Raw genomic sequence first — 16,403 nt, forward strand, 5'->3', positions numbered from 1 at the left:
GGAGTATCATTAAAATTATTGCAGAGGAGGAAGATGCCTGTTTGTTAAGACGATAAAAGAGATCCCAACATACAGATAGTCCTAAACTGGATAAACGAAGAGAAGAAATCAATTTAAGAAGAAGTTGCCAAGTATTCTCCCAATGTTATTAATATTGGGCGCAATGGGAGTCCTTAATTTTAGAAGATACACTCTTGTGGCAGAAAACAGTTGACCACGACGGCAAAAAGAAGGGAAGGAAATCGTTGCACCGAAATGTCTAGTTGCTACAGGAAATCAATGCCGGCGTGTCAGAATCTTGGAGTAACAAAAACCCGCAGAAAAGTAAGCGAAAGACTTTACTGGGTCTAAGTCAGACGTAAGGGACTGGTGCAGTAAATGCGTTGTATATTTGGCATGTAATGGACCGCCGCGGTAAAGTCTGATAGGCCACTACAACGTGGGTCCCTTGAAGTCCCTTTGAAAGGATCGCTAATGACGTTGTCGGCTCGTTTCCCGAATCAGAAGCAGGAATTAATTACATCATAGTCGTGATTGATGTACGAGTACTTTATCAAATTCTCGCCGACGATTTCTCTAAAGAATGGATCTGCCGATTTGGTGTACTTTTGGAGTTGAAGAAATTCTACCTTGTTTCAAAACCATCTGTGAGACGCTTGGAATTACGATTACCCGCAGTAAGACGGTAGAACGCATGAATAGAACTAGTAATCGCTATTTGGCCAAAGTAGTCTATAAACATCAAAGAGACTGGGATAGCTATGTTCATTTGTTCCAGGTGGTTGATCGATCGGCCATCCATAAAAGCACAAGAGAGTCTCCGGCTCGAATAGCGATGGGAAAAGAACTCCGTCTTCTATGTGATCTGAAGTTAGTTCACCGGCCATGAACCGATGTTGGAGGGAGGACCACATCAGTGAGCTTCATAGAAGAATGAACGTCATTCATAGTCGAACCACAAGTTCGAATTTTCATTCAAGATGTCAGTTGGTGAAAGGACGCATATGATGTCAATTCAAAGATCAGAGGTAAAATACCGATGACATGGTTTGGCTTTATGACCCTAAGAGACGAAAGGGTCTGTCACTGCAAGTTCTTACATCATAGGATGGGCCATACAAAATTCTGAAGCATTAAGCAAATCTATCCAGTACCGGATTTGACTTTCGATGAATTCATAGACCATCATCTTAATGAGCGAAAGAAGCAGTACTTAAATTTTTCCGAACTTAATGGCAGAAAGTTGCTTTGCATTTTCTAAAGGACGAATTGCTTGCCTAATTATTAAACTGGCATGAGGACTCGATAACTTGGACTAAACAATCATTCGCAGCATGTTAGATGTGGTCTTCAAGCTTACAGTCGTGCAAGTTATGGTGTGCTGTTATAATCCGCAACGTCGTTCTCTGGAAAAAAGCGCAAATTATTTCTTCTACAAAATGTACCGTTGCAATAGATGAACCTTCTGCCGATATCAACATCCACCATCTTTAGAATTATTTCCTTTTATTCGGAAAAAAATGAGCTTAGGAAAGTGGCAGTGTAATAATGTTAATCGCCAGTATCTCAGCTGTTCTACGTCATCTCGGTGGTGCGAGCGGCGGGCCTATCTTGCGATATTTTGGATTTACATAGACAATTCGGAACCATGCTATACATAATACATAAAAAGCCCTCGCTGCTTGGAGGCAAATTCAAATCTGAACATTGGAGCGACTCTTAGATCGAAATAAATAGTAAGAAATAAATACAGTGTAATTAAATATTTATCTTTTCTTCATCCGGTACGTGTGTGACACGTGATGATGAAAATCAGTTGACTATTTTTGTTCATTGTTGCAGCAGAAGACATTTTTTCTCTATACTTACTAGCAAGTTGGCTTCCACTGTAATTCAAAGTTATGGGCAAAAGTTCGGCAGATTCCTCTGCAGATTTTCGGCAGACTGCCAGCGGCGGCGTTTCAAGCGCTGCATATTGGGTATTTGCGGATGTATCTGTTGTGTTTTATGTCTATGCTAACACTAAGCTTAAATTTCTTAATACATTTGCAATAAGAGATTTCTTTTTTAAAATCAGTTGACATATTGTGATATTCGTGTATGTCATTTCAATATATAATATATAAATTACAATTTATTCGCAACAATTGTGTTCGACAAAAGCAAATGCAATATTGATAATTTTGTAGAACAACTGAATAACTGTTTTCCATTTATTAAATTTACCTTCGAACAAAAAATAAATAACCAACTTCCATTCTTAGATACTCTTGTTATCAAAAATAATAATAAATTAGAATTTGATGTTTAGAGAAAAGAAACAAATACTTTTAGATACATAGCTAGTGACTCTAACCATTGTTTTCAACATAAAATGGCTAGCATGCATTTCTTGGTACATCGTTTGGTCTCATTTCCTCTAAGTAATAGCAGATTTAATAAAGAAAAAAGCAACAATTAAAACAATTACTTGGGTCAATGGTTATGACGATAAGATTATTGATAAGCTGACTAGAAGACATAGCTTTAAAGTTAATCTTAGAAACTCTACCACATTTCAAAAAGATGAGAAGCAAACTTTTGTTCCAACACCTATCTTGACGAGAGGCTTTGATAGAGTTTTCAAAGACTTAGGTCTAAGAAGGGTCTATCAAAGTTCGGCCAAGTTATGAAATCATTTAGGAAACCCAAAAGATAAAATAATGACTAATGAAAAGTCTAGGAACTATGAGATTAATTGCAACGATTGTGATAAAAAGTAAAAAAAGGACAAACCAGAAGATCAATCATCATCAGATTTAAAGGACATGTAAGAAGAGTTGAAAAGTCAACTGTGGCTGAACATATTTTAAATAGATAGACACCTTAAAATTACTTAAACGAGTTAATGACAATAGAAAATTAGATGCAAGATTAGCAATATTGAAAAATCAAAAAAACATTCTTAACAGAGATAAAGGTCCAATCCCTTATAGTCAATTATATAGTTTAGTTAGTGTTTAAGATTTGTTTGGCCATGCTTCATGCTTTTTTCGCTCTATTAGTTACATCATTAATATATAAGGAGATTTGTAAGTAGTTTTAGTTTAGTTTTAATCTTCTCCCGAAGATGCTAACATCGTTAGCGAAACACGTGTCATGATTATAAATAAAGAGTTTTGGTTAGTGGTAAAACTGTCTCGTAATTTAATATTGAATTTATATTTACTAAGGAACACTACTTGAGTACACTAATTGAATAGGGGATAATTCCTTGGTGATTTTATAAAATTTTTACTGCCTTTGTACATTTACTATAAATTTTTTCCACACCCTGTATAAATTCTACTTTGAAAACTTTGCTCTTCACACAATAAAGTTTTTTGATATAATATCGTAAAACATTTTGCCTCTTTCATTGCTAATTTGTTAATATTTATTTAACCTATAATATTTACTATGAGAATAACTGCTGAATCCAGTAAAAGATAATTCTTAATACATTTACTATAACCCTTTGTAATACTCTATATGAATTCAACTTTAAAAACTTTGGTTTTCATTTTCACACATTTCACAACAAAGTTCCTAATTAAAATAAATTGTTTGTTTATATAGCCGTTTTATTCTCACTTGAATGACGATAAATCCGATGAGAAGACCGATAGATACAGAGTTATCTTGAGGTCGCGGTACACCGGCAACATACTATGCCGCGGCGGATTTGCAAAGGGTCGCCCGATGCAGTTGTGCGTCGGCATCGATCCTCAAATCAGAGCAGACCAATGCCAACACATTTGTATGAAGCTTGTATGGTGAAAATCGGAATGGTATGTCGGCCATCTTGCTTGGCAAAATTGACAGGGAGCTGACAGACATTGACATTACCTGATAGAATATCATTTGTCATTCTCATATCATTTGAGTTTGTTTTTCATTTCAATAGCCGTATTCGATTCAACGCCAGTTTTGGTTCTGGTTGACAGCTATTTGACGCTATTAACAGAATATTTGACGTATTTGGTTACAAATAATGACGTCAACGCATAACCAATACCAAACCACCCAAATGCAATGGTTCTGCTGTTTTTTTTATTGGTTATGGTTCTTGCTATACTCATGTTATGTTTCAAATACACATATTGGTATGGGCTAATATTAAAACTTTACTTTTAACTTTAATGCTTCCGGACAATGTGGCTGATTCTCAATTCTTTTTATTGTTGCATCAAAATTTTCAGAATTTATACCATACTGAGCAAAGTGGCCCGTCATTGCCACCTGTCTTAAATAGTCAAGTGTATAATCATCATCTAAAAATTAAAAACAAAATATCTACTAATTTTTATATAATATATATCAAAATAGTTTGTGTGAAGTTATCCATAAAATGCCAGCCATAAAGTTACCGCTCCGCGTGACCGGCCTACTATTTGCGTCAGGCCGGATATTTTTAAAAATTTAAGGAAATGAACATCATCTGTAAAAAATTATGTAATAGTACTAATTTTTATCTTTTTTATGCATTAAAAAATAAATTTAATCTTAAATAAATTAATAAATAATTTCCTTTTTAAAAATGACAAAATTTATTATGTCTAATAAGTGTTCTTTTTTGATATTTATGTTTAAGAACTAATTACATATAATATTACTGGCGTCTGGGGTATTATTTAAAAACAAACAAAATGATGATAGTGACAGCTGACAAATTACGAAGTTACTTCAACCAAACACGTCCAAGCGGACACGATTGGTTATTTTATAAAGGGACTGTTCAAGATGAACCAAGGGCTTAACCGCGGTTAAAACCGATAGATCGCTTGGAATCGGTTATAGGTATAGAGACTAAGAAGAGACCTGAGCACCCGAATGTTACAACTTGTGTTTTTTTAGGAGTTTCTTTTTATTTTATGTAAACATCTGTCCTTGAATTATGTTTTTATTAATATTATAGTTCCAAGATATGTTGTAAGTATTATAAGAGACTAACAAATATATACTATGAAGTGATATATGTTTGGAAAATGAAAACAACTTTTTAGATCTTTACTTACATAGCATATATTTGTTGGTCTCTTATAATACTAACAACATATCTTGGAACTGTAATATTAATAAAAACTTAATTCAAGGACAGATGTATTCGATTTCAACTCTTTGAAAATGATAACATTTTTTTAGTATAAACAGTTTATTTTGTAGATGGATATATTGTTTCTTTCGGTAATATTCTGCTATAGAATTTTTAATTAATTTTAAAAATTTATATTTAAATTATAATTTAAATAATTTTAAAATCTGTTTAATTTTTCTTTAGGAAACAGATACAAGTTGATATTAAATAAGGATAATTTATCCTCTATTGAATCTATGTGTTAATAAAATGAGGATATTAATTACCTAATAAGAATGCCTTGATAGAAATGATGAGAAAATAGCACAAAAAATTTGACAACCTTTTCTAATCTGTTTAAAATTAGGGTAGTTCAGTGCTAATAAAATATTTTTAAACATTTTTAGATTAATTCTAATTTATATAATGTCTGTTATAATAAATTATTGTATATTATGTATATCATTTTAAGTAATTTTTTTTTCAGGAAAATTAAATAATAAATACATGTATATTAAAGAAAAATATTATTTTATTTCCATTTGTCCAATTGGTGATATGTCACACATTATTAGTACACTATCGTAGATTATTGCAGTAAATTAACTCATTTAGATATGTAAAATAAAGCTGAAAATGTTGTTTTTTTTCAGACACCTAATCAAAAAGGCCCTTTTCTCTATGAGTAACCTTTTTGAGTAGGCGTTTGCTTTAGATATTACGATTAAATGAATAAAAATGATAAGATTATCAGAAATTGATGAAATTTGATTTCCCGCCTTAATTTGGCCACGCCTTTCACCATTTTGATTCGTCCAATTAGCACGTCAAACTGTCAAGTTAGTTACAACAGTTTCCGTTGCCAAGCGAGAGGACGCTAGCTGATTTGTCAGAAGAATTTCTTTGCATCAGTTTGTATGCAACCACCACTTCTCTTTCTCTATATATTTGTGTTCTGTGCCCTATATATTTGTGTTTGGGTTATGTGCCCTAGACGAAAATTTTTGATATTTCTAAAATTGATGAATTGATGATACACCATACACCTACACAGAAAAGAGTGAAATAAAAGCCATACACGATTCACGTATTTAACGGGTTTGTTGTGTGGTTTTTTGTTTTTAATTTTAAGTCAATCGGAATATTTGGTATTTAAATTCCGTCAAATTTTAAGAATTTTAGACTCTGATATACATTCATTTGGTCTACAAAAATTTGCAGACTCCTGCATGAGGAAAATAGATTCTGGGATCCTAGGTGCTGTAGAATGAATGAGGAAGGTTTAAAAACCCTTCTGGCTACCACAGCTTCCATTTGCACTATTTTGCAGTTTCTGTCTGGAATGTATGTATTTTTATCCATTACCTATTTTCTAACTCAAAATTAAAAAATTAAAAATCTGTGTTACTGCCACAAAGAAAAATCATCTAATATAATATTAAAATTAAATTGATCATTACAAAATTCTACACTATAAAATGTCTTATTAAATAAGAGATTTTCAATTTTCAAATACAAGTAGTTAGTAGTTGTTTCTTTTTGTAAATGCTATTAGAAGGTGTGTCACACAGGATTTTAATACAAGCCTAATTTATCTTGTCATTCACACATTCAATGTACAATTCTGGTGGGATGGTCACAGTGATGGACTTGCAGATGTTTTTAAAATTAGAATACAGTGTAGAGTTCTGAGCATGCTGAGTGGACAATATACAGGGTGAAAATTTAAAAATTTGAAAGGCCATACATTAGGAACAAAAACAAACATATTATTTCACTCTGATCTGCAACTCCTTAAACAGGGTTATATATGCCTAAATTCTTAAATAGAAGGGGAGGTTGCATGTTACATCTTTTTGAAGTTCTTGAAAATGCATTCCAATGATATCATAGAAAGCCATATCTCCAAAAATTCTCTGTTTATCAACAGAGTAAATGAAAACACATTTTTGATATTTTTTATTATTCAGAGATTGGAGGGACGCAAAGTCAATGGACTCAGATTATGTTTATTTAAAAAAAACCATTACATGTGTTTCCCCCTAAGCTAGAAGAATAGCTTTACCAATACCATCATATTGGTAAAGCTATACATTTAACACCAAAAACATTTAAGTTAAAATAAAAAAATAAATATATAAAAAATATTACTGACATCCACATTATATCTGGTTTCAAAACTAAATCAGAATTTTTTTGTTTAAATTTTTTTTCTAAATTGAATTTTTATTACTAAGAGGTCTTTTTGAGAAAAATGGACTACTTTTTTGAATTTTTTTTCATTATTTAATTCAATGTTCAAAATGATGGCTACCAATATACTGGCAAGTTTCTTAAGAATTTTAAACATGTCAAGCACATAGTTATTTGGTATTGATTTATTTTGCTGAAAAAAAAAGTGTTTGTAAATATTCACATTTTATTATTATAGAATTTACTTTAAAACTTGTACCAGTATCATTATTTGAAGAACAGTTGACTTCTAGTTTAGTTTTTAGCTTTATTTATTTACAAAAATAAAGATACGAAAGATAGATACAAACACTTTTTTACATACAATACCTTGACTTGTTACCGAGTAAAATGGTAAGAGAATTAGATTTACTTATAAAATATATATTAAAAGTTGGCTTGGTAAAACAACATTCATTTTAAACTAGAAAAACACAGAGATATATTAAAATCTATTGTTTAAACATTTATCAAAGGAATAAAATGAATGACCACTCAACAGATCCCTAATCTCATTTTTAGAGATTGGGAGTGATTTTATTTGCGCTCGGAGTTTGCTTTATAATTTAACCATCTTTGGTTTGTTAAATTATAAAACAAATTTTTTTAAATTTAAATTATAAACAAATTGGCATCTCTATACTCTGTTGTAAGGAAGTACAGGATGCAACCTGTGTCTTGTAGGATAGGAACGCACATGTTGATGTGTCTCAATGCCTGAATAATTTCTTTTCAGGTATAGCAAGCTTTCATAGAATAAACAAAATGCAGCAGTTCTTATGAACAACAATGGTGTACAGCATAGCTGAACATGTAGACATTATTTTTATTAATGGTTCCCAGTACATATAGAGAACCCACATGTGTTTAGAGAAGGGCATACTCAGTACCCACAAAAAATTAATGTTTGAGCTGGAAGAAGGTATTATCATGTATTTAATGTATGTAATGTATATTTAATGTATTTAAGAATATAAAGGTGTATCTCACCCTGTGTAAGGTGTTGCAGATAAGGGTGATATAATATGCTTGTTTTTGTTCTCCTTTTGTTTTATAGAAACTGTTTTCAGAGTTTTTTTATTCAGTTTTTCATTCCTAACATGTTGCCATTATAATTGTCACCCTATATAGTAGTTTGTCTTCGTTAATAATAATAATAAATGTCTTTTCATTTAGGAAAAAAAAATATAATTACAAAGTTAATAGTTTAAAGACAAGATTCAAGATTTCAAATATCTAAATGCCTATTCTTCCATCTAACCTAATTATACTATACTAAGTTTCAAAATAGGAATAATATAAACGCTATAAATTATAAAGAGTACATCAACCAGCAAAAAAAAAAAAGAAAATCTGACAGTATATATGCCTACACAAGGAAAAAGAAACAAATTCAACACCACAAACAAAACACATCACAAAGCAAAAGATACAGTCTGTTATATGTATGTATATCATAATACACCCACTAAATTATGCTTTATTGTTCCTGCAGTGATATCTTAAAAATGTATTTTTTTAAAGAATATGAGCTAAAAATGTTTTCGGTATTAGTTTGCCAGCTATTTGAAATTTGATTTGAAAATGATCTTTTATAAGTTTCGATTGAGTGAAGCGGAGATGTTAGCCTTCCTTTATACTGGGTATTAATATTGTGAACATCAGTGCGAAATTTTATTTTATTATATAAGTAAGGTGGAGATCTTAAATTAATTATTTTAAAAAACATTGAAGAAAATCATTCTGTTGTGCATAGTCAACCACCTGGTTTCCTTAAGCTTGTGTTTTATGGGGTTGCGCTTCCTTATGCCATATATTAATCTAAGGCACGCATTTTGGAGTTTCTAAATTCTACTCTCTTCAGCAGGTCTCAAGCATGGACTGCATCACAATGATTAAGCTGTGATAGGACCAGCGAATCACACAGTAGAATTTTTGTTTTTCTACTTCAAACGTAACTATGTGGATAAATATTTTTAAGGTTTAAAAATCCTTTTTGAATACAGGAATTTACGTGCTGCGTAAATCGCAGGTCACTATCCAGAATCAAACCAAAGCTCTTGCAGTGCTCGACGTGTTTTATAGGCTCGTTATTGACATGAATTAAGTCCCTATAATACTGTAAAAAATTCTTACGGCTACCCTTGTCCCCAAACAGCATAAATGCTGATTTCATAGAATTTAATTGTAAGCAATGATTTTTAGAAAACTCGTAAACATTAGCAAGATCATAATTAATGGCAGCCACTGCTTGGGAACTTTCACCTAGTTCAAATGAGAGATATATTATATTTGAGTATCATCAGCATAATAGTGCTGCTTAGATGATATGAATATTTTGGCCATGTTTATATATATAAATTTATATATAAATTGAAAAAAGGATTGGCCCAAGGATGGATCCCTGGGGCACGCCAGAAGAAATCTCTAAAAAACCAGAACCTACCCCATTGTAAGAAACTGCCTGATACCTATCTCTAAGATAATTAGCATGCCTCCTCCCTGAAACCAATGTCAAAATATTTATTAAAAGATCATGGCTGAGAGTCTCAAAGGCCTTGCTATAGTCAAACATTACCTTTACCATAATAATTGACATTTACAAAGATTTATAGGCTTTTCTGTTTTTGTGGTCTAGAGTTTTCTTAATTTTTAACCATCTACCTTGGGAGATGAATTGGAAAAATAGCCATAAGACAATCGTTTTTCAAAGAAGCTAATCTTAATCAATTCTTTATAAAAGAAAAAACCAAAACATTGATATGCTGATAAGTTATATATTGTTAATTATTAGCTTAAATATACCTGACACACATAGTGTAGGATCTCATACTATGTATGAGGTGTTCTTAAAGTGTTTTCATTTATATTGCCAATTAAATTGAAAAGGGGATTACTTAGGCTGTCAATGTCCTGTTTTTTATTTATATTACATATTAGGACATAATTTGGTGGTAATTGAAAATCTTGCAATAAGTTAACACTTTCAAGGAATTTTTTCTATAGAGATGATCTTGGTCACAGGCACTATCAATTAAACTGGCTTAAAATTTTGTTAATTGATAAGTTGGGGAACCGATAAAGCTTACCATGGGTCTCGATGGAACATCTTCCTTGTGAATTTTCAGTAACAAAATATAATTTTGGAAAAATACCATTATTACATTTTAGTTTCTTCTCGTCCTTTTTTTAGACCTGATGACGAGTAAGATTTTGTTCAGTCACTATACAGGGTGTTCAAAAAATAGACGGAAATTTTTCAATGGGTGATTGAGAAATATTGAGTGATATGAGAAAAAGTTTCTATAAACATGGGTCCGAAAATGCACAGTTTTCAAGATAAATTTTTTTTAAAACTTTATTTTTTTTATTAATATTAAAAAAAAAAATTACTCGATTCTTTTGCAGCATTACTTGTTGTATTAAGAGGCCCTATTAGCCCTAATTAGATTAAAATTGCAATTAAGGTCCATATTAAGGTAAATATTTTTATTTTTTTTATAAATTAAATTTTGAGTGATACTCTGAGAAATAGTTTCTATAAACATGGGTCCAAAAATGCACAGTTTTCAAGATAAATTTTTTCAAAAATATTATTTTTTTATTATTATTAAAAAAAATATTTACTCGATTCTTTTGACATTTGGCAGCATTACTTGTTGTATTAAGAGGCCCTATTAGCCCTAATTAGATTAAAATTGCAATTAAGGTCCAGTGACGTCCCCGGGACATCTTACCAAGTATGATTGGCAAAAAAAATGTACGCCACTGCCTTTTTTCAACTTTAATATTTGTTGTTTGATTAAGCATTTAAAAATACTACTTTTTCGCCTCTTGTATTTTTTTCGTATCTCACTTCGATTTCGAAAAAAAAAACCGTTTTATTGCACGCCGCTGGACAAAATTGGTTTATTAATTTTTGGTAAAAAAATCACAGATGACTTGGAAAATCATTTCTGCATGGAGGTTTGAAATTGCAAGCGTCAGTTCTCGTAGAAAATAATTATTTACCTATTTTTCTTGGTGAAATTTCTCTAAAAAGTTTTTTTCTCGGTTTTTGTGATGGAAAATTACAGTTTTAGGGGAAATGACAGACATGCATGTAATGTATGCACGTGCTTACAGTAATTGTTATGCAGCGAGACGCCTGTATGCAGAAGCGTTTCCTCAACGGCAACTTGCAGATAGTAAAACCTTTGAAAGTGTAGACCGTAGATTGCGGGAAAGAGGTAAATTTTCTTATTTATTTTTCGTGATGTTTTTGACAATAAAGTTACTTAGGAAGTTTTAAAATTCCCACCAATGATAGAGGCCGGCCGAGGTCCGTAAGAACTCATGAGTTTCAGGAGGCAGTTTTACGTGCCGTGGAACAAAAACCTGGTGTAAGTACCAGGACTATAGCAGCTCGATTAGGGGATAATCATTCCAACAGCACTGTGTGGCCGGTTCTTCCCCGTTTGCAGTTTTGCCAATGGTATTACGAAAAAGTTAATAATAACAGAAATTTTAATAACCATACTTTTTAAGGATGAAGCTGGATTTCGGCGTGATGGTATCTTTGTTTTGTTAATTTTTGTTAATTTTGTTACATTTGTTAATTTTTTTATTATTATTGTTATTGTTAATTTGTTAATACTCATGTATTGAGTGACGAAAATCCCCATGCTTGCGTACAATGTCGCCACCAAGAGTAATTTTCTTTAAATGTTTGGATGGGTATTGTTGGTGACAATTTAATTGGGCCTTTCTTTTTACCCTTTATATTAAATGGCGAATCTTACTTAGAATTTCTTCAACAAGAATTGCCCGTACTGCTGGAAGAAGTTCTTCTAAATGTACGTAATCAAATAACTTTTATGCACGATGGAGCTCATTTTAGTAAAGCAGTTAGAACTCATCTCAATGAAACCTTTGGGGAAAATTGGGTTGGAAGAGGTGGACCAATTCAATGGCCACCTCGCTTCCCTGACTTAAATCCAATAGATTTTTATTTATCGGGACACCTTAATAGTCTGGTTTATGCTAGTCCTATACAAACAATAGAAGAGTTAAGAAATCAAATTGTAAATGCTTGTGAAGAAGTGAGAAATAGATCTCGAATTTTAGCTCGAGTGCGTCGTTCAATGATTCGTCGAGTGAGAAGGTGTACGGAAATGTTTTCCAAGCACCTGTGATTTTTTTGACCAAAAATTAACCAATTTTGTCCAGTAGCATGCAATAAAACGGTTTTTTTTTGTCGAAGATTCGAGTAAATATTTTTTTTTTATTAATAAAAAATTAATATTTAAAAAAAAATTTCATCCTGTATCTTGAAAACTGTGCATTTCCGGACCCATGTTTATAGAAAATTTTTCTCATATTTTTTTACAAGGAATCACCCATTGAAATATCCGTCTATTTTTCGAACACCCTGTATAGACTGTAGGATCTTTGTTTTAGTTTTAGATAGGTGTTTTGATCTTATAAAGTGTGCTACTTTTTTCACACTATTAATTACTTTCCATTGCTACAGTAACATGCCCTTATCTGCTTTTAAAATGAAAATGTCAAGATTTTAGTTAAATAAAAAAATTGTTTGTTAGTTTACCAACTTTAATCAAATATCTCTGAGAATCATTATCTTTATTGTATTTAACAAAATTTGTTATCATATCAACCAACTTATTCCATTTTTACATACTCTGCCTCAGTCGATGAAAGAGCCACGTTACACTGCTTTCGCGACGACCATGAAACCGCACAGTTAAAAACTCTAAAGACAACCTGAAGTTGACTTTCTGTCCAGTTTATCACCCGCCCAATCCGCGTCCGTATCATCACACGATTGATATCTACTTAAGACACTCATATAAAGATATAAGTCAGATCTTGTGCAGAGATTGACTGTGAAAGATCGACGAACTGTCGATCCAATTAACATTCTACATTTATGTTTCAAGTTTACACTACATTCAAGTTTATTTTAAGTTCATCGGAGTTTTACAAGGTTTGCAGTCTTGCATTCCAAACTTTTTAAGAACGCCTCGTAAATATTTACTTTGATTTAAAAATATTTTGCCCTCAAGAACATCATGATTTGCCTTAATTCCTAAAAAGTTACTAAGTCTACCCAAATCCTTCATTTCAAAACTCTCTTTTAACCTGCATTTAACATTTTCAATTTCATTAAAATCATTTCCCGATAATAAAAGATCATTCACGTATATTAGCAAAAACACCTTAGACTTTCCAGTAATTTTAGTGTATAAAAAGTATTCAAATTCAGATCTCTTGAAATTTAAAACCAACATAAAATTATGAAATTTTAAGCTCCAGTTTTTCGGAGAACTCTTTAAACCATATAGAGACTCTTTAAGTTTGCAAATTTTTCCCTCATTACCTTTAAATCTCTTTGGTAATTCTAGAAATACATCATCATTGATATCCCCAAAAAGGAAGGCACTGCAAACATCTAACTGAAAAATTTGCATCTTATACTCATTACACATAGCTAGAAAAACTCTTATGGAGTTCAACTTAGCAACAGGACTATAAATGTTATCTAAAGACATCCCTTCAGTCTTTTGAAAACCTTTAGCAACAAGTCTCGCCTTATATACTGTTCTTCTCCAAGGATTTGATCTTCTCGTCTATAGCTCTGGCCCACTCTGCAGCGTCACTTCCATCCATGGCTGCCTCATATGTCACCCTCAACAATACGACTGCTGCGACTAGTATGTAGTCATTGGTCAGACCCTGTGGTGGACGAATCACTTTCCTCAAGTTGTATCTGCCTTGATCATATCTCACTCGCTCTCGCTGCATCACCTCAATGTCTCCCTCTTCAGTAATTGAGTCCTCGGTTGAGTTATAATCTGAATTTTCAAGCTCAAATTCAGCTACTTCAGGTTCTTGGCCACCATTTCCTGAGGCTCCTCTTCAACATCACTATATGGAACTTCTAACATAGGGGCCTTGGGTAACTCACTAGTAGGGATCTTAGTTGGTGTTTCTTTGACATCTATAGAAAGATCTGGTAAAAAGACTACATCTCTGTAAATTTCAACTTTTTCTATGAGGAAAAAATATTCTGAAGCCCTTAACATCATGGCAATACCCTCCAAATATACCAACTTAATTTTTAGCATCCCACTTTAATATTTTGATCTTTGGAACATGAACCGACACTCGACTACCAAAAATGTGAAATTTTGACAGCTTAAATTTTTGTTTCGACCACAACTCACATGGTGATTTGTCTTTTGTGTAAGTGCTGCCTGACATATTGAGCACATATACTGCACAATTTAAAGCTTCAGCCCATAATTCCTTCTGACCTCCATTTAATAGAGTTCTAGCTGCCTCAACTAGAGTTCGCATCTCTCTCTCTCTCAGCATGATCATTTTGCTCAGGGTGTACACAACTGACCTCTGATGTATAACACCCTTACATCTGCTTGGTAGCTCTAGAGCTGCTTTTAACATAAGGTAATTTATGTTGCTTACCCGCCAAGCACTGCTCACACAATTCTTTATCCGCCACATAAGGAATGTTGTTCCTCTTGAGTAGATTCTTCACATGTCCATAGCTTTTATGCACCAAGTTCCTATGCCAGCTACTCAAACTTTCCACTTTTTTGGCCTGAAGACACTCTACAATGTTACTTGTACCCCTATTTGGATCTACAAATGTCAACTTGGACATATTATTGTCTCCGGTTTCCACAATACAAACATCATTTTCCTTGTTAACAATTTTGCACCCTTTACCATCTGAGACCATCTTAAAGCCCTTGTCCAAAGCACGACCCACAGAAAAAAGATTGCATTTCAGCTGCGGTGCATAAAACACCTCATTTAATGTAATTTCTCTCCATATATTTCCTGTATAAGCTTGAACTCTTATAATTCCAACGCCTTTAACCTCCAAAAAACCACCATTGCCAACTCTCACTTTCTGGGTACTTTTAAGTTCTCTCAGAGTCTCAAACATGCTTATATCTTTACACATATGCTCACTAGCCCCTGTGTCGAGACACCAATCTTCAAATACTTCAGTTTTGGAGTTACCAACGTAAAGCAACTGGCTGGTCACCGTCCTTTTTGCCACTTTGGTTCTTATTCTTCCGGTGCAACAATTTTCTTATGACCTGGTTCTTGAGAGAAAAAATATTTCCTAGAATCACTTTTCTTTTTACTTGGGCACTCCCTTGCAATGTGACCAACTTTATTGCACGCAAAACATTTCCTGGCTTCGTTTCCTTTGAGTTTTATATTACTTAAACCAGCAGCCAAGGCTGTATGCTCCTCTGTGGACTTATACCGGTTTTCCTCGAACAACAACCTTGAGGTAAGCTCTGCTAATGTTTGACTTTCTTCTGGTACAGACTCCCAAGCACTTCTAAAATGCTTAGGGATGGCTGTCTAATACCCGAACTGATCCGAATAACTGATCCCTGGTGTCAGACTCGTGGAACTGATCCGCATCGAAATATAAAACAGTTCCGAAAACAGTTCCGACTAAATCCGCTTTAAAAGTAAAAGTTAAAAGTAAAACTGATTCGATTCGAATAAACTGATTCGAATTTTGAATTTGTTTGATGGTGGTACTTACTAAAAATCGTAACTGATTTTTTTGTACCTAAAAAAAGTATTAGGTATTTATTTTAACAGTTGGATTTTACTATTTGATTTTTATTGTATGGGTGTAAATAGCTGTATAACGTATAACCGTATTTGAGTGGGTATACATACGCGTTTTTTTATGATGTGCAAGAAAGATGAGTTACTGAGCGGCTTAGCGCATTCACATTTAAATGAAATGAAATAGACCGCATTACAAAAATTAAATAAAACGTTAAAAAAAATATATGTACCTATAAGTGTGTATTTTTATAACCTATATAAATACTGTTTTTGAAATAAAACCACAGAAATAACAAAAATTTAAATTTAAATTATATTTTGCTTAAAAAAAACATATACCCGACACTTCTAATTTCTCAGTATCAATCAGTCTTAAATATAGGAACATATAAATATGTAACATGTAACTTAAAAAAATATGACAAACATGCAGAAAAAGAAATAAAATATA

The 16,403-nt window shown here is 32.5% G+C and overlaps 1 protein-coding gene across 2 annotated transcripts in view; it reads left to right on the plus strand.

Annotated features, from left to right (window-relative positions):
• The first annotated feature begins 6,018 nt into the window (after window positions 1–6,018).
• LOC126741955 (sugar transporter SWEET1) overlaps window positions 6,019–16,403 on the plus strand; it is a 34,178-nt gene continuing 23,793 nt past the window's right edge. Inside the window, exons 1-4 of one of the 2 annotated variants that reach the window (XM_050448438.1) lie at window positions 6,019–6,439; window positions 8,064–8,249; window positions 11,404–11,556; window positions 11,609–11,801. In XM_050448438.1, the coding sequence (XP_050304395.1) occupies window positions 8,189–8,249; window positions 11,404–11,556; window positions 11,609–11,801 (407 nt within the window). In that variant the 5' untranslated portion in view covers window positions 6,019–6,439; window positions 8,064–8,188. The remainder of the gene's footprint in view (window positions 6,440–8,063; window positions 8,250–11,403; window positions 11,557–11,608; window positions 11,802–16,403) is intronic. The other variant, XM_050448440.1, reaches the window with a different exon arrangement.

This window comes from Anthonomus grandis, chromosome 11, assembly GCF_022605725.1.
Source record: "Anthonomus grandis grandis chromosome 11, icAntGran1.3, whole genome shotgun sequence".
Classification (NCBI taxonomy): domain Eukaryota; kingdom Metazoa; phylum Arthropoda; class Insecta; order Coleoptera; family Curculionidae; genus Anthonomus; species Anthonomus grandis.